This window comes from Canis lupus, chromosome 3 (assembly GCF_011100685.1).
Source record: "Canis lupus familiaris isolate Mischka breed German Shepherd chromosome 3, alternate assembly UU_Cfam_GSD_1.0, whole genome shotgun sequence".
NCBI classification, from domain to species: domain Eukaryota; kingdom Metazoa; phylum Chordata; class Mammalia; order Carnivora; family Canidae; genus Canis; species Canis lupus.
This window is the reverse complement of record NC_049224.1, coordinates 71,080,220-71,106,992: the sequence shown is the minus strand read 5'-3', so window position 1 is coordinate 71,106,992 and position 26,773 is coordinate 71,080,220. Positions and strand designations below refer to the sequence as shown.

Below are 26,773 nucleotides of genomic sequence, written 5' to 3'. Positions count from 1 at the left end.
GAGTGCTCTCTCTCAAATAAACAAATCTTTTTTAAAAAAGGAATAATCAATAATCTTCTTAAAAAGATCAGTCTTATTGGTAATCAAAGACAATGTGTACTAAAACAATTAGAACCTATCATCCAATTTGCCCCAGAGAAGGAAGTGAAAGAGGCCATTCCCACAGATTGCTTAACAATTGGTCACATTCTAAAATGCAATTTTGCAGTATATTCCAAACACCTTTTGACTTCTAGGAATTAATATTTTAAGCGTAATCAGAGACACAAAGTTTTGTAATCATCACACTAGCTAACTTTGAGGTTGCCGTTGTGGGGCACCATGCCCTCATTATGCCTAAATTTTGTGAGGTTCCCACTCTGGAAAGTAGGAATAGTCCACCATGAGAGGTGCTTAGGGTAACACAGAATAGCACATGTCAACCACCTGAAAGACAAACTGACACACAGCAAGAGTGCAGTGTATTTTAGATATTGCTATTATTGTCACCCTTATTTTCTGGGAAACAACAACACATGTTCTACCATGAACACCACACGGCGGGACTTACCCCAGGTGGGACGACACATTGTTGGTAAATTTAATACTACAGTTAACCATACTTCTAAGTCAAGAAAACCAAACATCTGAGCATCTTAATAATTCTTCAAAGGGCATCTAATAAAATTAAAAATCAATTCCAAAGATTAAAAAAAAACAGGAAACCAGGAATTAAAGGACAAATGTTATTGATGCAATCAAACAAAGGAACTCATTAAGAGATGTAACTAACCATTGGTAAAGTAGAATCTGTTCACTCTTCAATCAATCATTCATTCATTCATTCTACAGACATTTCCGGAATGAATTCTTCATGACCAAGTTCTAGTGGCTGAGAAACAATGCATTCATTTTGAAGGAGGAAATAGACAATGGAACAGATAAATAAACAGGATAATTAATGATGGTGATGAATGCCCTGAAGAAAAGGATACAGGGCAGTTAGAGAGAGAGAGAGAAAGGACAGCAACACAGGAATCTTTCCCCTGCACATTCTCCCTCTCCCTCCAGCAACCAAAGGGGTCCATAGGGTTCAGCCTGAAAACCACTGGTCAGTCTACCTATCTCTGTGCCTCATAGCTCAGTGAGACCAAGAGGAAGACCAGTGATGACAAGGGTCAATCCCAGACAGCAGGTGATCTATGGAGCTGGGCACCCCCTACCAGCTCCACCCTGTATTATTCCCACAGGGTGGTAATGCAACAAGTGCAACAAGGCTCAATAAGCTTTCTGCTTGACACACTCCCCCACCACTCCCTAATGCCCCTTGCACCCAATTCCTTCATTCATCTCACCTATCTGCACCTGCAAGCATCTGAATTTGTAAGTCCTGACCTGGCATGGCTCTTGGGACCAAGAACCTGAGGGTAAGACTCACTTCTCAAGCCTACTTGTTCATGGGAAGAAACCAAATGAGGTCCTAACAGACTGGGTGCCTGCTGTTTCCCTAGAGGTTAGAAGGGGGGAAAGGGGAAAGCACATCTGCCTTGGCCCCCACCATCACCATGGGTGTTGCAGACAATTGTGATCAAGAGTAATGCTGCTTCTCACCCTGACCTCGTGCAGTGGAGCAGCATGCTTATCTGCACTTGGACTAAGTCCCAGCTATGCTTTCAGTCCCTACATTCCCCACATGAGTTCTTTTTTGTGTTTTCTCACTCAGTAAGACTTTATCTTGTGTTGAGTTTTTAAAAATTTCTGTCAGTGGCTTTAAGTAATTTTAAAAATAAGACTATACGGTGGGAAAGGAAGGAAAGAAAGAACAGAGAGGGATGGGGGGAAAAGAAAGAGTAAGACCCTTGCAGGGTGGCAACCAGCCCACAGCAGGCTCTTAGTGTCAGCGTCCCTGGGGTTGTGGGCTGTGTATATCAGGTGCTTCCAATGACAGTATCCTGGTGCCTTTGTCATGGCACTGAAGGCCATCGAATGCAGAACAAGAAGGCCACTCTTGTTGGAGTTGGTAGGAATGGGTAGGTCCCATTCCTACTGCACTTTCATCCTAATTTTAACAAGGAGAAAGTCTTGCTTTGATGCTAGCCTGTCTTCAACACTCTCCCACTACCCACCCAACTCCATTTTGAACAATGAAAGACCTGGTCTCAAGTTCACAACCTCAGCAGACAACAATACTTAGCTAGAATTTAAGGCACTGTATAAGTTTCTTCGTATATATTCTTAGGGTTGCCTTCTATTTAAGACAATGGAAACTATTTTTTTACTTAGAGGGGATAATACCAAGGTTTTAAGATCATATTCACTTACATAAGAAACCGAGTTGATATAAAAATTTTAAATCTGTAACATGCAGATACAAAGGTGGAGTGCTCAGTTACAAAGGTGGGGTGCTCAGCTAGGAAGGTGGTGTGGTCATCTACAAAAGTGGAATGCTCAGCTAGGAAGGTGGGGTGCTCAGCTACGAAGGTGGAGCGCTTAGCTATGAAAGTGGTGTGCTCAGCTACGAAGGTGGAGTGCTCAGCTAGGAAGGAGGTGTGCTCAGCTATGAAAGTGGTGTGCTCAGCTACGAAGGTGGGGTGCTCAGTTAGGAAGGTGGGGTCCTCAGCTACGAGGTGGAGTGCTCAGCTAGGAAGGTGCAGTGCTCAGCTATGAAGGTGGAGGGCTCAGCTAGGAAGGCAGTGTGCTCAGCTATGAAGGTGGGGTGCTCAGCTAGGAAGGTGGGGTGCTCAGCTACAAAGGTGGAGTGCTTAGCTACGAAGGTGGGGTGCTCAGATACAAAGGTGGTGTGCATGTGACCATGAGGGACGGCAAGGCCTCTCCAGCTTCCTTCTCCATGGCCTCACAGAATCAACTGTCATCTAGAAAGTGGATAATCATTTTGCAGGGTCACTTGACCAACTGTTTTACAGGTTGAAATGAGCCTGAGCAATACCAGGTTGTTGGCATAGGAAGGAGGATGTGGGGGAAGGGAGACAGCAGCTGAAGGACTGAAGTAACATAATCTAGTAGAAATATGTTTTATAAACGCTCCATTTCCCTCTTTAGTGTGAGCAAATGGCCTCAGACCTATCTTGCAGAACATCGTGGCAAATCAAAAGTGCATGTCCTGCCAATCAAAAAAAAATGCAATTCTGTAATGAATGGTGGAGAAAATAATTAAAAACAAAAGCTGAGAAGGATTTCTGAGAGCAAAAAGCATTTAAGTGCATTGTTCTATTGCTCTGGCACATATGTTGCATATTAAACTCAGCATGTTGCAGGGGGTGATTTATCATGCGTGCAGTGTGTGGTACTGTGCTAGGAGCTACGGATGAAGACAGGAGAAGGCATGGTCCCTGCCCTCAAAGACCCACGAGGGAGGACAGGAAGCTTCTCTCTTCCTCCCACACTTTCTTCCCTCTTTTCTCTACCACCTCTTCAGAATCTACCATGCCCTAAGCCATGGATTTGGTGCAAACATCCAATTCAACATAACCAACATATTATCAAGTGGCTACATAAGCTTAATACTGTTTTGAGTCCTTTAAGCATTCTGAAAAAAGTCTATGAAGAAATGAGCCAACATGCAACATGCTAACATCAGAGACAGGAAGGCACCACGCCTTATAAATAAAGGAGGGCAGCATGGTGGAGAAAGCCCGGAGCTACATGAAGCTGATGGTCTGGGACTGCCTCTCATGAACGAACAAGCTGTAGACCCTCTTTCAAGATGCCCAGACGGAAGAACTGCGGGGCCCCAAGAACACAAGCCCCATGCTGCAGGCAGGATTTCTGCTTCTGGGTGGGGGGTGCTCAGCAGGGATGGCTCTGAAGGATGAAGCTTTCTGAATGTGGCAGCCTTTGTAAGTTTGCAGTCCAGTGTGCCAACAATCCAGCAAATACATTTGACTTTGGAGTCAGCAGACTTCCTGAAATCCCTTCTTGCACAGCTGTCACATGGACAGGGGTCAAAATACCGATCTCCCTAGGGAGATAACTCCATCCTCCACTGCCCTGCCGCATCACCCACAGACCAAACGAATCACTGCACTCATCCTTTCTCCTTTGTGTGGACAAAGGCCCATGATCTACTAGAGGGAAGGGGCTGGGAGGCAGGCAGGGTGAATGAGGTGCAGTCTTGTAGAGGTGAAGTAACACAAGCAGAGAGCAAGGTCCAACAGCACTGAGGAGGTCAGGAAGCACAGAGGCCCACAGAGTCCTGGGAAGGGATCCTCCAACCTCCACATACCTGTGACCCAAGGAGGCATAGCCAGAGACTTGGAAAGGGCAGCGGCTGTGGGCATAGCTTCTTCAGGGGCAACCAGGTAGGAAATGTAAGGGTGGGAAACAGGGTCAATCAGGAAGGTGGAGTGCTCAGCTACAAAGGTGCTCGACCTTGACCTTCCAGGGCCCTGGGACCAGGCTGCCATGTTATAGGGTAATGTGAAGACAGGATGGTTCCCAGCAAGTGTGCAGAGTAGAGGTCTGGCTGGGGATTCAACAGCAGGAAGCATCACTGGGGTTCCTGGTGATGGGTGTTCTAAGAAAATGCCACCATTTTGGATGTAAGACCTTGTAAATCCCTGCCCTTTATGGGCAATGTGGCTTTTAAACTGATATTGTCATTTACTGTCGCTGCTGTAAGTGTTCTCTCTTCTGTAAGCAGAAGCACCAGGGGCCATTTATCAGTGAGCATGCTTTCCTGAGAGCAGACATTTACTGCAATATGTTTTCTGTTCTCCACTAGCTGGACATACTTCTTGACTTCTTGGGCACCGGGAAGCTGCTGGTCAAGTGGGAAGCTTGCACAGTGGTGCCTTCCTGTCTCTTGTGGCGTCTACCACTGGCCTGGGGCACGGCCCTTAGCATGGGTGTGGGACACAACACTCTTTAACCATTAATGTGACACCTTGATTTTATAAATTGAGATTTATTTTCATTAAACCTATTCTTTTTTTTTTTTAATTTGATCACATAGTCTGGGTCATGCCTTTCTACTTATCAAAGCTAGCTGTGCTTGGGCCCAGTCCTCAATTCACAGCAGCCTGTGCATTGTCAAATCTCAGCCTCACAAAGCAGGAGATACAATCTAGGCTCCTGGCTGTCAAATGGGTAAGCAGAAAAAAACACTTCCTTAAATGAAACCAAAGGTAAAACACTGGGACCCCTGGGTGGCTCAGTGTCAGTGGTTGAGTGTCTGCCTTTGGCTCAGGGTGTGATCCTGGAGTCCTGGATCGAGTCCCACGTCGGGATCCCTGCATGGAGCCTGCTTCTCTCTCTACCTGTGTCTCTGCCTCTCTCTCTGTGTCTCTCATGAGTAAGTAAATAAAATATTTTAAAAAATACTAACACATCGAGTAGGGAATGTAGAAAGCAGTAGGACGGAGGCCTGGCACCTACACATTCAACCCCATCATCCCCAGTGACCCCTAAGGAACTTCCTGGACTCCCCAGGGCTCTGCGGAAACCAAGGGAAAACCAGTGGGCAGAGTCGAAGGCTTTCAATCCATGGCTGAGAAAATAGTAGCCTGGAGGACAGCATCAAATTTCCAGTTAGTGGGTAAGATTCCAACAGCAGGTCTGTTTTCCCTCTGAAATTCCATCACAATGTTAAGCAATTTTATGGCATCAGCTAGAAAAATGATGGCTGTGCCATGTTCTAGAAAGTATAGGCTCTGGAGTCAGAGAAGCAGGGCATGAATCCCAGCTCCAGCCCCTACTAATGATGAGCTCTGCACAATGAACCACTCAGCTGCTGCATCTGTAACAATATCTGCCATGGGGAGCTGCCATGAGCCTTCAGTGCCATGACACCCAAAAGGCGCCGCTTCTTTGGGAGTGTCCCTGATGCCACAAAGGGATGGCAAGTTCCCCCTGACTTCTCAGTCCCAGAGTTTGCTGAGCTTCCCTCTCAGAACTTGCCAGAATCTTTAATTATACACACTTGTATAATTATTTGATTTTTGCCTGTCTCCCTACCTCGACTGGGAAAGGGGATGTTCCATGCAGGTGAGGCCATGTCTATCTCACTCTGCACGTTATTGTCAGCACCCAGGACAGTGGCTGGCATGGAACAGGTGCATCATAAACATGTGCTGAGGAAATGAACTCATGACCCCAAAGGCAGTGTGGCATGTGGCACCAGGGGGCAGAGCACACACACCAGGGGCAGAGCACACACATAATGCTAGTCCAATGTACAGCCCATTCATTTACAGGCCACTGAGCCTCCCTCTGCCTTAGTGACCTGTGCAAAATGGAGCAGCAGAGTGCCTGCTGGACAGGGCCCTGGTGAAAAGTGAATAATTCACGCGAAGCACTTAGCACAATGCCAGGTACCCAGCAGGTGCTTCATAAATGTTAGCTATCAGAATCCGCACCACCGTTAGCCATTAGAATAGAAAAGGTCACTTTCCTTCCTTAGCTTCACAAACTTACTCTGGATCAGAAAATCACCACTTGTTCAGCCAAAGCACAGATTAGCAAAATAATTTCTATTGGGTTTCAAGGCCTAGAGGGTTCACCTTTGGTTTTGATTTCCAGGTGACAGTGAGTCAGCATGAGGGAAAAACCAAGGGGGCTGGCCACATATCGCTCTCTGTATATAATTTCTGGGGGACATTTACTCAACAAGTATGAACTGAACATCTACTGGATGCCAAGACACATGTGTGGGCACTGGGAACAGAGTGGTGAAAAATGCAGGCTGGAGTCCCCGCCCCTGGTGTGTGGAGCGAGTCCCCGCCCCTGGTGTGTGGAGCCAGCCTCCTTCACATGTGTGAGGCAGACACAGAAAATAAGCAAGATAAATACATAATAGGGATCGTGTGTTGTAAGGTGAAATATGCCCTAGCAAATAAAGCAAGGAAGAGAGCTAGTGGACTAGGGACAGCCGGGGCAGGGGTTTTGAATTGGGTGGTTGGAGACTCAAGTAGGAGGTCACATTTGATCAAGACCTGAGGGAAGTGAAGGGATGTGCCTGCAGGTGTCCAGAGGAGGTTATCCCAGCAGAGGGAAGCCAAGAGCGGAGACCTGGGTGGGGGTGGGGACGAGGGGTGGGTGGGGGTGGGTGCCTGGCTGGCAGAAGAATATCAGGGAGGCTGCCATGTGATTTCTAAAAACTTGAGGAACAAGGGCGCTGCAACTTCCAATTTAATTAAGCTCACTACAGCAGGTAAGTACTCCCCATTAAAATGTATTACATTCCAATGCAATGTTTGTGTCTCTTTGGGACGTGAGCTTAACACAAAATTGCCAGGTCGTTGAGCATCCACCAGCTTTGTCTGTGGTCCTCACAGGCATAACCAGGCTCTCCGCCTCCCACCAGCAGTTTTACGCATATAAACTGCTCAAAGAATTTACAGGTCATTAGCCATATTTCAGTTTTTATCAGAAGGAAGTATAGTAAGGTAGCTCCCCAGCAAATGATCATTTCCACAGGGCTTCCATCCACTGGATCTCATTAGCTTTGGCCTTCACAAAAGCACAGAAGGGAGGGAACTACTGCTCCCATTCTGTAGATGAGGAAACTGAGGGCTTCCAAGAACACCATCCCGGGAAGGGAAGGACATTTCCCATTTTCCAATTTCTTGTTCAGTGTACAGGCACCACATCCTCTTCCCATTCCTCTCGAAGTATCTCTTTCCTTGTGAGCAGAGCTCATCACTGGCTCATGGTCAAGTCTGGGAGGCTTACACACCCCCTACTCTGGTCCTGGCTCACAGAGGTTGGATTTAGAGACAGCAAAGGCTTTGTTGCTAGATCTGGGACTGTCAAGGTTGTGCTGGAGCTGGCTTATATGGGGCTCATGAGAAGTGCTAAATTTTCAGAAACTTTGCAAGCTGGTTGACATCATGCTGTCAGATTGAATCAACTACGTCTTAGTCCGTTGGGTCAGCTACAATAGAATCCCATAGATGAGGGACTTATAAACAGCAGAAATTTCTTTATCACAGTCCTAGAGCCAAGAAGTTCAAGCCACAGACAGATTTGGTGTCTGGCAAGCATCAGTTTTCTGGCCCATAGATGACTCTTTTTATGACGTCCTCACATGGCAGATGGGGAAGGGAGCTCTGTGGCTCCTCTGCTATAAAGGCACCAATCCCATTCATGAGAGCCCCACCCCCATGACCTCATTATCTCCCAAAGGCCTCGTCTCCTGATATCATCCCATTGGGGGTTACGCTTCAACATCTGAATTTGGAGAAGACACAAACATCTGTCCAGAGCATACATACCCTGACATGGAAATCAGCTAACTCAACAATTCAGGGCTTGCTCTCTTTCCACTGCGACACAGGTTGCTAAGGATTTCTTTACTGCTATTATTGCTTCCAATCCCAAAGCTTCCTCCTGCTAGCTATGTAGCTTTGCACAAATTATTTAGCTCCCTGGTCCTCGGTTTCTCCAACTGGAAACTAGGGATAGTAACATCCATCCCAAAAGATGTTTCTGAGGATCAATCAAGATATGATAGGAAAAGAGCCACGCACTGCAGGTGATCCATAAAGAGTGGTGTTACTAATATCATCAGGCATTGAAGAAGTGCGGGATGAATTTTATAACTCCCCACAGACCAAGGATAGTTACAGAAAAACACATGGTAAATATGAGGAACAGTCAGAGAAATGGGCACAAGAAGGTGTCATATTGGGTCAGATGGTGGGGAGAGCAGGGTACCCCAAAGACCGCTGGCAGGTGCAAGGTCCATCTGCTCTTCCCTGTGACCTTAGGCAAATCTCATGTCTTTCCTGATTGATTACAGGATCCTCCATCTACCCACAGTGATTGTCTGATACACCAGGGCCCAGGCCCCAGACCCAGCTCCACCCTCCATGCACCCTATGTTTGTACAGCATGACCTCTGTCTCCTCACCCAGCCCTTTCCATAATCCAGTGCCCATCCTCTGGACGTCAGAACACACCCTGGGTCTTCCTGTAATCCACAGGAACGACCCCAACCCTGTCCCCTTAGGAATAACAAATGTATGGCACTTAAAAATAACATTTGGGAAACCTGTCATCTTGAAAGCCCAAGCCGAAGTTACAAGTGATGTTAACAAATCTAGAATAGTGAAGTTTGTGAAAAGGATCCTGGATAAGACGGCATCACCTCATGCCCCCTTTCTTAAGGCAGTTTCCATGGTGATGGAGCCTTAAGAAGTTACTTACTAGGAAAACTCCATGAGCATTTAACATCTGTGTGTCCAGGATGGACCAGGATATCGCCTGACCCCCAGGACATGGGGGACATTAATAATCTATATTTTTAAGTTATCCCAGGACCCCAAAGGACACTGGCTTCTCAAGTTGTAAGGAAGAGAGCAGGGGAGCACGTTGACTGTTGGCTTAACGTCTGTCCTCTCTCACCTACAAGCTCTGTGAAGACAAGAGAGTGACTCTTTCTCATTGTTCTGTCACCGATGCTGGCACCATGTTTGCCATATCGCATGTCAGCCCTTGGCAATGGATGCACGAACTTTCTGAACATCAGAATCTGGGAATGCAGAGATGAATAAGGTGTGGCCCATTCCCCAGTACATACTTATTTAATGAATGGACCTTTTCGGGAGGGTAAGCAGAAGTTCTCGCAGTGTTCCGGGCAGGAGAAACAGCATTTGCAAAGGCCCAGAGAAATGAAAACAGCAAGATGAATTACAGGTGTCTACAACCAGTGGGTTGGTTTGGCTGCAACAAGAGTGGAACAAGATGGTAGCAGAGGGTGGTGTCAGCGGGAGAGGCTGGCATAGTGTCAGACGCCTGGTCAGGGAGAGGTGTTAAGTCTGTGGGTTTGGGTACACCATCGTTGGGGTCTATACAGAGAAATGGTGACCTCAGGTTTGCCCTTTGGGAAGATTTGCCCTGTGCTATGGCCTAAATATTTGTGTTTTCCTCCACCAAAGATGGTATGTTGAAACCTCAGTCCCTAGTGTTATGGTATTTGGAGATGGAGCCTTTGGGTGAGAAGTAGGTTATCAGGTGGAGCCCTCATGATAAGATTAGTGCCCTTTTAAGAAGGAAGGAGAGAGAGAGAGCTCTTTCTCCCCATAGCCCCATCAAGAGGACCCAGCAAGAAGACCAGCACGCCAGGAAGAAGGCCCTCACCAGACCCTACCATGCTGGCATCCTGACCATCACTTCCAGCCTCCAGAGCTGTGAGAACTACATCTCGTTGTGTACACTGCTTCATCTATCAGAGTCTGTGATGGCAGCCCGAAATGAGTAGGACACCCTGGGAGGGCAGAGTGGTGATAGACAGCTGTGGCCGAACGTTGAAATGCCAGGTAGGAGGCTCTAGCAATAGTCAAGGCCAGAGATGATTATTTTTATGGAAATGAGGTTGCTCAGGAACTAGGGATTATAAAGGGCTTTTATCCTTCATCACAGATTCCAGGGAGTGGAGGGGGCGGGGATGCCAGTCTCTGTCCTCCCCCCCTCTGCAAATGCCTTCCTGTCCCCCCTGCTTCAGTCAGAGCAGATCCACATTTAAACACCTTACACAGTTTGCTTTGGTCAAAGTCTCAGCACTTAAAACAGAGTTAGCCTCCAATTGAAGTGGTTCTGTCTCGGCTCAGAGTGGTGTGGAGAGATCTGTGTCCTGACTCAGTGCATCACTACTCCAGGAAGGTTCTAGAAACACACCTTCGCTATGAGAGCTATCTAAAATGATTACAGGTTGTCTTTCCTCATCCCCTCCTGCCAGGTATTCACCCCACAGTGACCTGACTAGTCAAATGGGCAGGGGAGGTGACTGAGAAATTTTAAATGAAACACATTATAACAGCTAGTCTAGTAAATGTAGGCAATCTGGTAAGTGGAAATGGGTTTTGAAAATGAGAAAGAGGGACTGAGTGTGTTGTCCATGTAGTGGAGGCCCACCTGAGTGTAGTTCTAAGAGCATCACCACCACCCCTGATCCTTGAACCAGTGGCTGCCTCTCACCTGAGACCCTGTGGGCACCTGCTGAGTAGTCCCCATTCTGGTCCTTCCAGCCCCCCAATGGCATAGTCATCCTTCTTTTCTCATTTTATAAAGAAGGAAACCAAGACACAGAGAAGAGAATTCATTCACTCTCAAGGCCTCTATATTCTGTGACCTGGCAGGCGTCAACCACAGAAGGTCATTTCTTCACAGCTCTGGGGAAGGGAGCCCCCAAGCAATGTGTGGACATGGCCAGGTGCTGGTGAGAACCCTCCTCCCAGCTTGCAGATGGCCATCTTCTTGCTGTGTCCCCACCTGGCAGAGAGACGCTCTTCATGTTCACAGCCACAGACTATTGTGTTGGGGCCCTACCCTAATGACCGCATGTCACCTTAATGATCACCCGAAGGCTATCTCCAGATAGAGTCACACTGGAAGACAGGGCATCGATTCAAAAATTGGGGGGGGGGGTGGAGGTACACAGTTCAGTCCCTTACAGCCTCGCCAGCATGAGAAGCAGGGCTGCCATGAGAACCCAGGAGGTCAGACTCAGCCCCAGTGCTGAAACAGTCCCCATCACCTCTCTCCTGTCCCTTCTCCCCTCCCCACCTCTCTCCTGCCCCCCTCTCCCTCCTCATCTCTCTCCTGCCTCCTCCCCTCCTCTCTCCTCCCTGCTACTCCTACCCTCCTCTCCTCTCTCCTCCCCTCCCCACCTCTCCCTTGTCCCCCTCTCCCCTCCCACCTCTCCAGGGCTCCAGCTAATGCACTACCCTCACCCTCACCCTTCTCCGGGTGTGATTTCTCATTCCAGTTTCCCTTTGCCTGGAGTATCTTCCACCCTAGAGAGCAAAGCAGCGGCACCACAGAATAGGTGAAAATATTGCTCTTGACAACAACTTGGATCATCACGTGCTTGGGAGCATACATCATTCGTTCCTCAGAGGCACAACTGCCATGCAAATCATCAATGCCCAGCCTTTGCCTTGCCAGTTATGGAGCACATCAGCAAAAGAGCAGAACAAGAAGGGGCACGGTGAGGATTTCCGAGGCTGCAATAATTCACCCTCCTTGTAATGAGATGAAAAGCTGACATATAATTAATGCAAAGTGGAGGTGTCCTTATGAACCCATCAAACAATTCCATGCTCCCTTCCAGCAGAGGCCAGAGAGGCAGCCAAACAGAGGCCTAGCAGGAGGGTCTCCCTGCAGGGTGCAGGGGCCAGGGGCCAGGGGCCAGGCCTTTGCAGGGCAGCTGTGGGGGAGGGGCTGACCCAGACAGCCTGGCTTCGGTCCCATCTCCTCCACTTACTCACAGTATGACTCCATTACCCAATCTGTATATTGGGGATAATAATATTCAGATGGCAGCAGGAAACCAACAAGGCTGTTGGGGGACCTGAGAAGTTAGGGATACTTATCAGTAAATGTTAGAGGTCATTTTCCTACAAAACTGAAAAGCTCAGGGCACAGTGGGATGGTCTTGAATTTGAATCACAGTTCAAGTGATTCAGGCAGGCAATGAGCTGCTTTGAGCCCTGCTTCCCCTCTCTGAGAAAGGGAGCCCACAGCCCTCACCTTGCAGGGTTGTTAGCGAGGCTGCAGCATGCGGACGGGAAGCACAGGTGGCAGGCTCTGAGCACCTGGCAGGTACACTATGGTTTCCAGTCTCCCTCCACAGGTCTCCATCTCCTTCCTCATTCTGGCTTCCAGAGACTCAGGTGGGGGCCACCCAGTCCCCCTCCCCCACCGCGTTCGTAATGGGCACAGACCGAGCCAGGTGCAGCCCCCCATGCCCTTCGTCCTCTGCTGGGACCCTTTGGCTAGCAGGAGAAGTCAGAACAAGCAGTGGTCAGCACGAGCCACAGCTCTGAAAACAAGGTTAATGCAGGGGAAAGCCAGAGAGACACAGAGAGACCAAAGCCAGTGGGAATTCTAGACCCCTTAGCTATAAAACCCAAGAGATTCTCCTTTGTGCAGCAGCAAGTTTAACTTTCTGCCCAATAGCTGTATAAATTCTGAGCCAAATAGCGTGTGAAGTGCTCAGTCCAGACAACGGGCTGAAGGGCATTTCACTGCCCATCTGTCTACTATCACATATTCACAGACGCATGTACAGATAAGCTCTTAGAGGAGGCTATATTCTCATTTACAGAAAACATACTTTCATATCTCTCCCCCTCAGCTGATTCTCCTAACAGTGCTGGTGGTAAGTCACAGCATTAGTTGCTTAATTTTTTTTAGAGGGAGAGGCAGAGGGGGAGAGAGAGAATCTCAAGCAGGCTCCACACCCAGTGCAGAGCCCAAGGTAGGGCTCAATCTTATGACCCTGAGATCATGACCTGTGCCAAAATCAAGAGTCGGACGCTTAACTGACTGAGCCACCCAGGCATCCCAGACAGGGCATTATTATTGCCATTAATGGGTGACAGTTCGAGATGTGACTATAAAATCCAGCAGCTGTTCACCCTCTCTGGCTCACAATGGATGGAAATGCAATGCCAGGGTGCCCACAACTGCAGAGAGCTCCCTCCTTTACCCTGCACAGTTGTGTAATCATGAGTGTGTGACACTAACTCGTGTCTTGGAGCCCATAAACAGCATGGGAAAGTGGTGCCTCAGAGGGGCCGCTCCAACATAACCCCCTCCTTCAACACACATCACATGTCTGGGCTTGCATCCAGACCCCTTGGTCCATGCTAAGGAGTCCCCTAGAAGGGTTTATTTCCCACAAACAACTTGAGTGTGTGCATCGCTGCCTGGAGGTATGGAGAACTTGCACTTGTTACTCAAGCTCTTGCATGTCACCTACAGTTAGGCCTGTCCCCAGGACACCGCCCAGGTGTGCAGTGTTTCCAGGCATACTGTGGTTTTCCCAAGCAGGACAACTGATGTTCCCTTGTTCTATCACCCGTGTTCGGAGAGCCTCTGAGTGTAGAGAGCAATGGAAATAATGGGTGGTAGCATAACAGAACACGAACCAGACTAGACTTTCTCATCAGGGGTCACTTATGATGCTCAACTGAGGTACAGAATGAAACATCCAGAATCTGTTTCCTGGAACAGCCTGTTCTGTCCCCTTCAAGAAAATCCAGCTCCAAGAACACTGAGCAAGTACCTCCTCTGACATGTCTGCGACTGTGTCTGAGACTCTCAAAAATGAAGAACCAGACAGTCCCTACTGCCTTCAAGGAGCAAGCAATTCCTTGATAAGGCCAGATAAGTAAGCCAATGATTTGCGTTTGGGATCACCGCAGGAAAGGTTGTGCTGGGTGGGTCAAGCCCAGAGTAGGTGGAGACAGTGAGGGGCACTCGGTTGGCCCATGGGTGATGAAAGGCTCCTGCTCCAAATACCTACTAAGCTGGATAAAAGGAATGTGTGGGATTTCTTTAGAGGAGGGGGCAGGGGGTGGAGATGCAGGTGGAAGTTTCAAGATGAGGAGATGTCACTGCAAATGCACAGGGGCAGGGAACCATCAGCAGGTGGCATTTTTTTTTGGACAGCTTATAAATTTATTCTGTGAGATCAATATTACTCTGATATAAAAGCCAGGCAAAGATACTACAGTAAAATGTAAAAAAAAAAACTATACAACAACATTCCTCATGAATACAAACATTAAAAATACTTAACACAATATTACCAGATTTTAATAAAAATTAGAAAATATACTAGGCATACTAGTTTGTATTAACATCCAAAAATTAATCAATATAATAAACCATATTGATAGAAGGGAGAAAATACCATCCCAATAGACACACAGAGTTTTGATAAAATCAAATATTCATTTGTGATAAAGCTCTCAATCAACTAAGAATAATAAGTAACTTTTTGTTCTGACACATTATATCTATGAAAAACTTACAGCTAAATCATAATCACAACAATTTGAAGAAGAGATGACAGCCAGGGATGGGATGGAGAGAAACTTCTAGAACATGGATCATGGCACGATGTGTGTGCCAGATTCAGAACTTGGAATTTAGCATATCTATCCTGGGCAGCCATCCTGAGGCATTCTTACCATCAACACTATGGGTGGTACGTTTTAAAAAGCTAAAGTTAAAAAAAAATTAAAAATATAAAGCTAAAGTCCCTTCTATTTGGGCAGCTGTTAAAACATTCCACACGTTTTTCTCAGAAATACGAAAACCTTCTCTTCAAAATCTATTTTCAACTGTGATTCATCAGGTAAGAGAATATAATTAAAATTAAAAGTGAGCAGATGCTTCCAGATTTCATGAGAGAATGCACTCCACAAAATATCCATCGGGGAACATAACTCTAGAAAATATCCAAAAGAGAAAATTTCATTCCTCTCTCTCTACCAGGGAGAAGCTTCCTCTCAGCAGAGTGAGATTTGCACGTGGCTCTTTGCAGTGAGAGAGCCATGGGGCCCGGCATGCAGTCACTCACCACAGGTTGACCAAGAAAGGGTGCTCCAGCCCCTGCATGATCTGCAGTTCCCGGAAGACGTTCCGAACCTCGTCCCTCTCGATGCATTTCTGCTTGTTCATGTACTTCATTGCGTACATTTTCTTCGTGTCTCGCTTCTGCACGATGCATACCTGAGCAACAGCCAAAGTGGAGAACATTCAGGCCAACAATTACAAATAATAATAATAATAATAATAATAATAATAACCATAATAATAATAAAGAAGTCAGCTCCTCCTTGCACATCTACCCCTGGGTTTAAGCCTCTGTTCTGAGAACTTGCTAGCGGAGCAGCTCTGGCTAGGCCACAACCTGTCTGCATCTGTAAAATGGAGGAGTGTGACCAGATGCACCTGTTTATCAAATATTTACGTGAAGCACCGGCTGTGTGCGAAGTGCTGGGGAAGGAGACAGAAGGAGCAGCCCTGCCTTCAAGGAGCGCACAGACCAGGAGGAAAACAAACTCACTGATGTCCGCAGTCCTGAGATCCGTGGTGATGGTGCCCACGGGGTCCCCTGGCCCTCCCCACCTCCGCACACACCTCTGTCCACCAGCCCTGCTCTCCTCTCTGCTCAAGGACTCTCTCTGCCCACTTTGCTGCCCAGGCAACAGACCGGCGATGCCAGAGAGTCAAGGCTGGCAGGAGCAGCGCCTATACCCCAGCCCCCTTGCTTGTTCCTCCGGGTAAGTCCGAGAAGTGGCTCCCGGGGATCCCCAATCTCAGGGCTGGCAGAGCAGGGGTGGGAACGTGATGCAATGATGACAGCTCCTGGATCCCGGGCACTTTCTTGCAGGCCAGTGCTGAGCAAATGCTCTGCCTGACAGTCCGCTCAAGGGCCTCTCGAATAAAGCCTCATCTTCCCTCGAGCATGAGGACGTGGTGGCCCTGAGTGCACTCATTACTGCTCCCAGAGTCCCACAAGACCCCAAGTGTCAGGACGGAGAGTCAAACCCAGACAGCGTGACTTTGGAGTGACCTCCTTGCCCGGGCAGCAGCGGTAGGTGGGAGGAGGCTATCACGGAGGGTTCCCTGGAGGAGTTAGTGCCAGAGCACCAGCACAAGAATGGAACGATGGGAAAGGAAGAGACTTTCAGGGAAACGGAGGGGTATAGAGGAGCACCTGCGGCCCGAGGACATGCAGCAAGGAGTGTGGTGCAAGGGGAACCCCTAAGGAGGGCTGCATTAGCCAGTCTTCCCGAACACTGGATGAGGTACTGGCCTTACTTCCTGGGTCTCCCTGACACAGAACCACACACTGGGTGGCTTAAAACAGACACCTATTGTCTCTCAGTTCTAGAAGCTGGCGGTGCAAAGTCAAAGTGTCAGCAGCTCTCCCCTGAGGCTGTAGGGGAGGGTCCTTCCTTGCCTCTTCTGGCTTCTGGTGGCAGCCAGCACCCCTGGGCATCTCTGACATCCATGGGCTTCCATCTGGCCTTTGTCGTCTTGTGGCCTTCTCTCTTCTGTGTGTCTGCATCTGTGCCCAAATTTCATCTCCTTCTTAAGAACACCAGCATTGGATTCAGAGTCCATCCTAATGAATTATGTCTGCAAAGACCTATTCCAAATAAGCTCCATTTGGAGGTTCCAGGAGGACATGAATTTTGGGTGACACTATTCAGCCCAGTACAGCTAGCTATTATTATGATCCTCGCTTGTCAGATAAAGGGAGAGAGGCCCAGGAAGGTGTAGACCCTCCTCACGTCTCTGGACTCAAACCCATACCCTGCCTCCCCAGCAGGCACTTTCCATCAACAGGCTTCCTCCCTGAGGACAGTGCACTCGAGGTAGGAGCCAGGGATGAGACCACGGGCCTAGGCACTCAGCTCAGGAGCTCGGATTTTCTCCGGCATGCCACGTGGCTCCTCTGCTGGAAACCGGACTCCTTTTAGCTCCGACACACCGTGAATGTGATGGAGGCAGATACAAAACAATGGAGAAAGGCTCCGGTTCTGCCTCCCCAGTCTCTGGCTCTGTCTGAACTGAGTCAGCCAGGCCCACCCTGGACCACTGGAGGCGGCAGGGCTGGGGGGTGGGGGTGGGGATCTAAAATGATTACATGAGACCGAGGAAGCAGAAGTGCCCGGTATATCAGGGGGTGATAAAAATCCTGAATCTTAAGGTCTTAAATAGCACATTTCATGCACCCTCCAGAACGATGTTCTTGCAGGCAGTAAAATCACTGGGATGAGACTGAAGGCTCATGGAACTTCCTTTCCAGTGAACTTGAAAATTTAAAACACCTGGAGGCAAAGATGTGTTGTACAAAAGCAGCCAGGGGACCCTAGCTTTGTGGCATCCCAGGAGAGACTTCCAGAAGCCTGGACCCAAGTCCCTGAGACCCACACCTGCAGGCAGACACACAGTGGGGAGGGTTTCCCATCCCTCTTACTTCTCTTGTGACTTCTCAGAAGAGATGTTCAGCAGAGGCCGGGAGCCCTGAAGTCCAGCTGAGCGCATCAGCTACAGAAGCACAGGCTGTGACTAGTTCACATCCGTGCAAAGGCCCAGTTCTGTGGCCCGGTGGTTAAAGACCTCCATGACCCTCCTCGTTATAGCAGGCAAAGGTGCCAAGAGGTGGCTCTTACCTCCTGGGTTTGGGGAGTGTGGCACTCAATGCAGCTCAGAGACAGGGACGGGAGGGACTGCAAAAGGCTCTTCAAAGTGCAATTAGAATTCCAGCTTTCAAAGAGAGGTGGGGATTTGGATGGAGCTCGGCAGTGTGACTTAGCAGGGCAAAGCAGGGAAGGGCAGTTGGCACAGGATGTTGGGGGCAGCTTGAAAGTTTGGTTTCACAAGCAAATGAAGGGGGGGTGTGTTAAGGGATGGGGCCTTGGCAGCTCGACACTGATGAAATGAGTGCGGCTGCACCTTGACTCCATCCTGGGTAAACTGAGGGCTTGGTTCTATTTTTTTAAGGCATCTTAGAGGTTCTCCATGTTTCTCAAGAACACAGAACTCAGGAGGCTGGACCTAGGGCCAGGAGAGCTGGGCTCTGCTCTTGGTCCTCCTGCTGACCAAGAGTGGGACCCACTCACCTATGTCTGGCCTCCCTTCCTCATTGGCCAAGCAAGGTTCATAGCAACAACTGAATCAACCTGACCAGGAGATGGAGGCTGAAACAGAGACGTAAGGTAAATCTAATGCCCTGGGTAGAGGTGAACGTCTGCTGGAAGAGCAAAGACATGCAGAAAGTCTGGGCTCCAGAGACATTCTGACCAGGGCTTATAATCCAGCTCTTGGCTGTGTGACCATGGGTAAGTCATCCACCCTCTCTGAGCCTGTCTGCTCATCAGTAAAACTGGAGTGATATGTTCTTCCTCCAAGAACTGTTGTGTGGGCCTCAGAGGGGATGCCTCTGAAGGTGTGCTATGGTGCCGCACGGAGGCTAGTCTTCTTTACTTCCATGACATTATGCACATATAATGTTCCTGGGACAGAGGCCTTCCGCAAATGGCAGCTAATACTATGATAACCAGACCTTCATCATAATCATCGTAGAGGATTCACCTAAAGGAAGGGCAGGGGTGCTGTGGGGAGGGGTCTGGGCTGGTCCGGGCAATGTTTGCTGCTAGGGTGGTTGGCTGGTGCCCCTCACATTGCAGAACCATGGAAGTAGGGACACTTGGAAGCAACCCCCAGGCTTTCTCTCAGGCAGGTGGCTGAGGCGCAGGGAACGGAATAAACAAAACCAGAGAGAAGGGGAAGGGCAGGGGAAGGGTAGGCAGGCTTTGTTCCTGGTTGAGCAGCTGTTCTCTCAACAAGAGGTGTCCATTTCCTAACCCCCAGAGCCTGGGAACGTGACCTTATCAGGATAAAGGACCTTTATAGATATAATCAAGAATCTTGAGATGAGGGATCCCTGGGTGGCGCAGTGGTTTAGCGCCTGCCTTTGGCCTAGGGCGTGATCCTGGAGACCCAGGATCGAATCCCACGTCGGGCTCCCTGCATGGAGCCTGCTTCTCCCTCTGCCTATGTCTCTGCCTCTCTCTCTCTCTGTGTGACTATCATAAATAAATAAAAATTAAAAAAAAAAAAGAATCTTGAGATGAGATGTCTCTGGATGACAGTGGGCTCAAAATCCAACCAGTGTCTTCATAATAAGAGAAAAGAAGTGAGAAGTCATAGAGGAGAGGGTGATGTGACCATGCAGGGAGAGCTTGGAGAGATGACACGTCTACAGACCGAGGAACACTGAGGATCGCTCGCAACCCCCCCAGGAGAGAGGCACACACATGGATCCTCCCTCAAGCCTTCAGAGCTGGGACATAAACTTCTGTTCTAAGCCACCCACCCTGTGATTCTTAGTTATGGCAACCCAAGGAGGCCAAACAGGCAGTCGATGTTCCTCATAGCCATCCACCTGTGGCTGAGCGGCTTGGCCAAGGGCCCCTGTGATCCTTACACTCTCACACTTGGGGGTGAGGATGGACCCTCCCAGGTCTAGTACGGTCAGCTCTCCATGGAACCCAGCCCAACGTGTGGGCCACCCAGGCACCCTGTAAACATGGGCTGGTGGGAGATGGACAGACATGCCTGGAATCCAAACCCGAGCCCTGGAGGAGGAGGAGGCATTGAGTGCGCTCAGCTCCCAACATCCGTGCCTCCCAGGACCTCACATTCTAGCCCAATCCCATGGCCTGTGTTCTCTCCATCTGAGTCTCTGTGAGCAGAGCAATATCTGTTGGTTAGAGTTTAATGCTTGACATTTCATACGGGAACATTTCATGGTGAGAGCTTCCTAACTGGACGGTCCCACCTCTGCTGTGGTCTCGGCAGGTGTCCCTTTGCCTAGTTCAGAAAAATGAGACTCAGAAAATGGGACCCTTCATTCAAGGTTTGTATCTTGGCATTCCAAGCCCTCCTTGCCTATGTTACCTCTGACATGCATGTGTCTGTGCATACACACCACACACACACACCACACACATGCATACGCACACACCAGAGAGCACACACACACGATGCACATATACAAACACACATGCACACACACAAATACACCATACCGCCTTCTACACTTCTTGCCTCCTTCCCCACCCCCTCACCCACTAACTCTGTGGCCATTCATTGCTTTCTTTAGGAAGCTTCCCTTTATTCTTTAAGTCGATATCTAGACCCTTCCCAATGGGCTCCCAGAGCCCTATTTTTATCAAGCTGTTTCACACACTGGATTACGAATCCTATGCTGCTTCACATGCTGGATTATGAATCTTGCACTTCTTCATGCACTGGATTATAAATCCCTGTTTATTGTCTAATGGTCAGAACCCAAGTATCATGAAGGCAGGGGCCATACTGTCTGGTTCTCTATCAAACCCCAAAATTTCAGGGCTCAGACACGTGAATTTGTCACCTTAGCCCTGGACGCCTGGCAGGAGCATATTCTGTTCCCTCTGCTTAGAATACCCTCTTGCAGGCCTCCCCTGGCCTCACTCCCTGCAGGCATCACCGCCTCCTGATCACAAGGCCTCCCTGACACTGATCCTCAGGCCTGAGGTAGAGTCCAGAACAGAGCTGGATTTCATTTACAACATGTCCACCATGCCCTGTGTGGCTGCAAGCAGGTCAGCATCCTTAGTGCCACCCTATTGACAGCATAAGAGGAGGGGCTTCTGTTCCTCCCAGCTCCAAATCCCATGGCAACATTGTGATGGAGGGAATCTGCTGAAACTTCAGGAGCTCCTGGCAGGTGCCAAGTAAGTACTCTCCTCCAGCAGATTGGCCGCCCAGGTCCTGGGAATCTCCAACTTCAAAAGAGAAGAGTCGGGTCCCCAGTGGTACCAAGCTCCTTCACAGCACAGCACAGATTTCCATGAGAAATGCCACAGTTAAAGAGGCAGAGTGTGAGCATTTTGGCCAAAGCCGCCCAAGCTGCCAAAAGGCAAAGACCCAATTAACATTCATTATTCTAATTCAATTAGGAACTGATGTTATCATTATGAATCACAATTTACTGGGACAGATAAATTATAGCTAGTGTGGATTTCAGGTGACTTGCGAGAAAGAAGGCACACATGTCAAGCAGACATCTCCATGTAGGAGTTGAGAAGGGAGCCAAAGCATTTTGAAAGCCTCCACAGCCCCGGCGTCCGGGGGTCTCCAGCCCCACGTCACATTCAGAGTGCTGGAGATTTGGATTCTGCAGCACAGCCAGAGGTCTGGGAGGCCCTGGGATTTTTTGGTTTTTAAAAGCTTCCCCGGAAAGTCTGATGTGCAGGCTGACTGAGAATCCCTTTGCTGGGCTCCAGGAAAGTCCCTGTCCACTGCATCTTCAATGACCTTGACAGTCAGCACTCTAACCTCCACCTGATAGCTCAGGCAAGCCAGCCTCTGGGATTCAGGGGACCCCAGAATCAGAGGTCAGAGCCTAGCTGGGAACCCAGAGCTAGGCAGGTGCAAAGGCTGGCACTGGTCCTTCCATGAGCCCCCCTGGAACCTCCCCCCGCCGCCGACCGGACTCAGCTCATCGCACTGCTGCTCACCTGCCCCAGCTACCCGTGAACTTAGCAAAGGCTGTTGAGTGAATATACCATCACGGTGTGCATTAAAGCACACTGGTTATGCTTGCAGGAGTGAGATTCTGGGAAACAACCAATGTGGAGACAAGCAAGAAAAAAAATCAGGATGAAATAGGTTCACTAAAAAGAGCGATCATGCTGGATGCCATTGTTCAAATATCCTCTGCGACAGGAAGACTGGCTTCAGCAGACAATGACTCTGAACTACATAATATGCATCCTCCCCCTCCTTCCTCTACAATAGGATGACAATTTTCTTCAAGGAGGCAGCGTGATCCATTAAATACTCACTTGCAGCCAACGGATGCCACAGTTCTGGCCAATAAGATATTAGTCTCCTGGAAGCTTCTAGGAAGTCTTGCTTTCTGGATAACAGGGAATAGCTACAGATGGCCCCAATTTCTCCCCTTCACCATTTTTCTTGTCCTTTCTATCTGGAACACATATGTAATGTCTGGGGCTGCAGTAGCCCCTTGTAACCATGAGGCCAAAGGCATTTCAGAGATGCTGAATCTGTTATCATGGAGTCACCTACTTTCAGATCTCTTGTTATGTGAGAAAAATAACCCCTCTTTGTTTAAACCACCATAAGACAGACTTTCCATTTCTTGCTGCTGAGAACATTCTCATCTGATACACAAACTATGCAGTCACTTTTCAAAGCACCAAAGGCCCATGTGGCCTCTGACCAATGGTGGCCTCATTGGAGTAATCAAAAGTCAGCCTCAAGAAAAATACACATCTGGATGAATATTTTACTCAGGAAACAGTTATTAAGTGCCTGCCATGGGCCTGCTGCCACATTAGTTAAGAAGACATGACACTGCCAAAACACGAACTTGAGTTAAATGGGATAAGCAGACAATATTCAAGAATAAAAGTCAGAGCTGTTCACCGTTAGCCACGGGGCCCTCATGGCCTGGCCCTACCTCCCCTTCATGCACATCTGTCCTCCCTGCTCACTTCCCACTCTGGCCTCTCTGCTTTTCCTGCATTACCCATATCCTTCCCCATGTGTTCCAGTCTTGGGCCCTCACCTCCTCCAGGCTCTGCTCATGAGTCATCTTATCAGGTCAGCATTCCTGACCTCTCCACGTGAGAGAGCAATCCCCTCCTCCATCCACATTTCCTCTACCACCTGATGAGCTCCTGTCACTGAACATGCTTCTTGGTTTATCTGTTCATCCATTGTGGGTCTCCCCTCTGTAACGTAAACTCAATGATGATAGGGATTTCTTCCTCTTTTGTTCCCGGCTCCGTCCTCAGGAACCAGAATGGTGCCTGGCATGTGGCAGGCATCTGATTGATAGGGTGTGGCTGGCTGAAGGAATGAATGGATAATTATTTAGAAAAAGGCAGTGCTACGGGGGGGGGGGGGGGGAGTGAGCACATGAGTCTAAGGGATCCAGAAGAGGAATCCTAACCAGGTTACGGGATTAGGGAAAGACATTCTGGAAGAGACTATTTCTCAGTCATCAAGAGTTGATTTCATGAGAATAGAGGTGTAGGGCAGAGAGAGAAGGAAGTGCATCACCATAACCCCCCTGGGAGTGTAAAGAAATGAACATGCATTGGTGCACGTTAGCATGTGTTAGCAGCTTTCTCAACTTGCTCATCTGTGAAATGTGGATAGGAGTGCCCTTATCTTAATGGGTGGTCATGAAGGTTGCATGGTTCAGCGCTTTCCACATGATTTACTACTGTGATTATGATCATCCTTCATATGTGTTATGAAGGTAAGAACAGAGAACGTCGTAGGGATGTGTAAAAGTGCCCCAAGAAAGAAAGATTCCAGGAACAATTTCATAATTGTCATGACAGGTAATTCTATGTATCAGCTGGGCTGGGACACGGTGTCCGGATATGTGGTCAAACATTACTCTGGATGTGTCTTTGAAGGTGCTACTGGAGGGTTTTCAAAGTGGATGTAGGTGAAAGAAAGGGCGGGGCACCTGGGAGGCCCAGTCGATGAAGGAACCTGCTTTCAACTCAGGTCATGATCTCAGGGTCCTGGGATCGAGTCCACATCAGGCTCCTTGCTCAGCGGGGAGTCTGCTTCTCCTCCCCCCCTCTGCCGCTCCCTTTGCTTGCTTTCTCTCTCTCTCACTCTCTCTCTCTCTCTCGCTCTCTCTCGCTGTCAAATAAATAAGTAATCTTTACTTATTAAGTGGATCTAGGTGTATAATTGTGACTGAATGAATAAAAGACAGAATAAACAAGCAATTCGAAAAACTGGGGTTTGGGGATGAGGGGAGTTCCTTCTGACAGCAGAGTAGAGGAAAGCTTTGGAGGCAGTTCCAAAAGCTAATCCTGTGTTCTATAAAAAAGAATTAATGCCACTGTTTACATATACACTGATCCCTCCTATTCCCCGAGTCACAGGGAAGCCCACTGGGTCAGGAAATGCCAAAAAAGGTCAAGGGAACAAGTGCCACAGGACCAGCCGTGGTGCTTCTGAGGCCCCTGATGCTGGAAATGTGTCCTTTTGGGTGAAGCAAGTTAGAACCACTCCATAAGCGTGAGAAGGCCTGAGAATGCTCATCCCGAGGACAGAATGAGACATCACTATGGGAGGACACCAGGAAATGCAGGAGATCAGTGAGGTCTGTCAGATTGGTCAGTAATGGGTCATTTGCTCTGGTTGATGCCTGAAAGCCGTTCACGAGTGAGCCTGCATTTTCTGTGATATTTAGCTCTTAATAAAGCGATCCCTAGGAGCCAGCAAATTCCTCCAAAGTATGCCTCAAGCCAAACACAACCTAATTAATATGAAATGAATAAATATTTCATTAAAGAGAAATGGATTCTATCTTCTATAAAAGATGTCTGTGCAAACAATAAAGGCTTCTAGTAAAAGCATCATGTTTAAGGATTCTAAAACAATTCTTAGGTAAGAGGAACAGCTCACAGGCACAGGAAGTTAGGCGACTTGCCCAGAGTCACCTGCTTGAGCCAGAATTCCAATTCAGCTCTGCCAGACTCTGGAGCTGCATCTTTCTAAGCCTGGGGTCATAAACTGAAAAACTTTTGCATTTCCCTAAAGACACCAACCACGTATTCCAAGCCCCCACTGCAGCAGACATGGTGCTAGCTGAGCATCTGACACACATCTGCTGTTACATTGCTAACTGTCCCTGCCACAGGACCTTTGCATCTGGTGTCCCTTTTGTCCATGATGTTCTTTTTTCCCCAGATCGTCACATGGTCTGTCTTCCTCTCAGCAATAGGGTCTTAGCTTAAATATCTCCTTCTCAGACCTTCCCTAAGCCCTCTCCTCCAAGAAAATCAGTCTTATCCTCCCAGATTGCTGCTCTGTACATATTCTGCAGAGCAATTATCATCACTATGTCACTGTGTTTGTTTAATGTTTGTGTGTTAGTCTCTGTGGCATCAGGGACCTTGTCCAAGTTGTTCATCACACCATCACAAGCACCTAGAATGATGCCGGGACAGAGCAGTTGCCATCAATATTTCCTGTTTGATTCCTGCCGTGTGTTCCACAATACTACCATCATCTTGGAGACCTAACACTTTAAAAGATAAAAGGAAAAAAAAAACCCCTAAAACACTAAATTAAAAAAAAAAACCCAAGTCAAATGTTTCTAAACATTCAAACTTATAAACATATATAGAAAATCTAATCTCCATTTCTTTCCAGAACAGATTTATTACAGTCTGGTCACTCAATTGGTTAGTCTACTATTAATCAAATATACTTTTTTATGTCACAAATTTACATGCAGATGAAAGTCTGGAATGTGGAATGAGACAACTAATAACATGCTTGGGCATGGAAGTGATCATCGCTGCATAGTAAAGCTGTGTGGAGTCTGGGATGATCATTTGTGCAAGTCCAGCTCAGCCTTATCCAGAATCTTCCTTCGAGGGACATAAAGAGTTATTATCATATAACTCTGTGCCACTCTCTGCTATTTTGTGTGCAGACTGCCTCTGGCTAGTCCATGAATTTTAATTAACTCCTGTTTATTTTGCTTCAACCCTGCAGCTCTTTAAGCTGCAGGCGCAATGGCCAATCTAAGAAAGACACTTTGGAAGCAAGCTGCTCAGAAGGTTCTGCCAAAGGTTCCTCTCCCTTCCTTGAAAATAATTATGCCCTATTGACTTCAAAGTTAACTCAGAGTGGAACACTTCACCCTGCACTCTCTGCCGGCACAGAAGAAAGCTTGGATTTGCCCCACCACTGAATGGTCAAGGGGTGCATGCGGAGGGCCGAGAGGAAGGCTGCAGGAAGACCCAGGGACCGAGATAGCTGGAGGGTCAATTGTGAGACATGAATCTGTGGCAGGGGAGACAGAGGTGCACTTCAGGACCCCAATCCAGAGACAGATAAATAGCCAGCCAGCTTCATCGGCTGACTAGTTAATTGCCAAATTCCTCATTCACTCATATATGCATACATATGTATCATATACATAAACATAGCATATAAGTATAGCTTTATACACACACATGAATAGGTAAATACACACTGCTTGGTGGGTGTGTATATATGTATGTGCACATGTGTATGTATGTGTATATGCTGCTTGATGGGTATACATATATATGTATATACATAAATGTGTGTATATACCATATATATTGCTGTATATCATATGTTTTAATACTATACATTATACATAATTATACCAATTATAGCATAAAGTATATTAAAGTATATTATTAGTATATCATATGGCATAATACATATACTAATATTATATATTATATAAGGTATATACTATATATATAAAGGCAGTATATAGATACTGCTTATAGGGCATATATCTATATATGTGTACATATACATATACTTCGTGTGTGTATATATATGCATATGTATCTATACATACATGCACACATATGTACATATACTGCTTACTGGGCGTGTGTGTTTATATGCATGTACATGTGTGTGCATA

At 47.8% G+C, this 26,773-nt stretch overlaps 1 protein-coding gene across 2 annotated transcripts in view; it reads right to left on the bottom strand.

Annotated features, from left to right (window-relative positions):
- The window catches only part of STK32B (serine/threonine kinase 32B), a 385,550-nt gene that overhangs the window by 238,443 nt on the left and 120,334 nt on the right, over nt 1-26,773 (bottom strand). For both annotated transcript variants that reach the window (XM_038533402.1, XM_038533403.1), the window contains exon 3: nt 15,311-15,462. In XM_038533402.1, the coding sequence (XP_038389330.1) occupies nt 15,311-15,462 (152 nt within the window). The remainder of the gene's footprint in view (nt 1-15,310; nt 15,463-26,773) is intronic.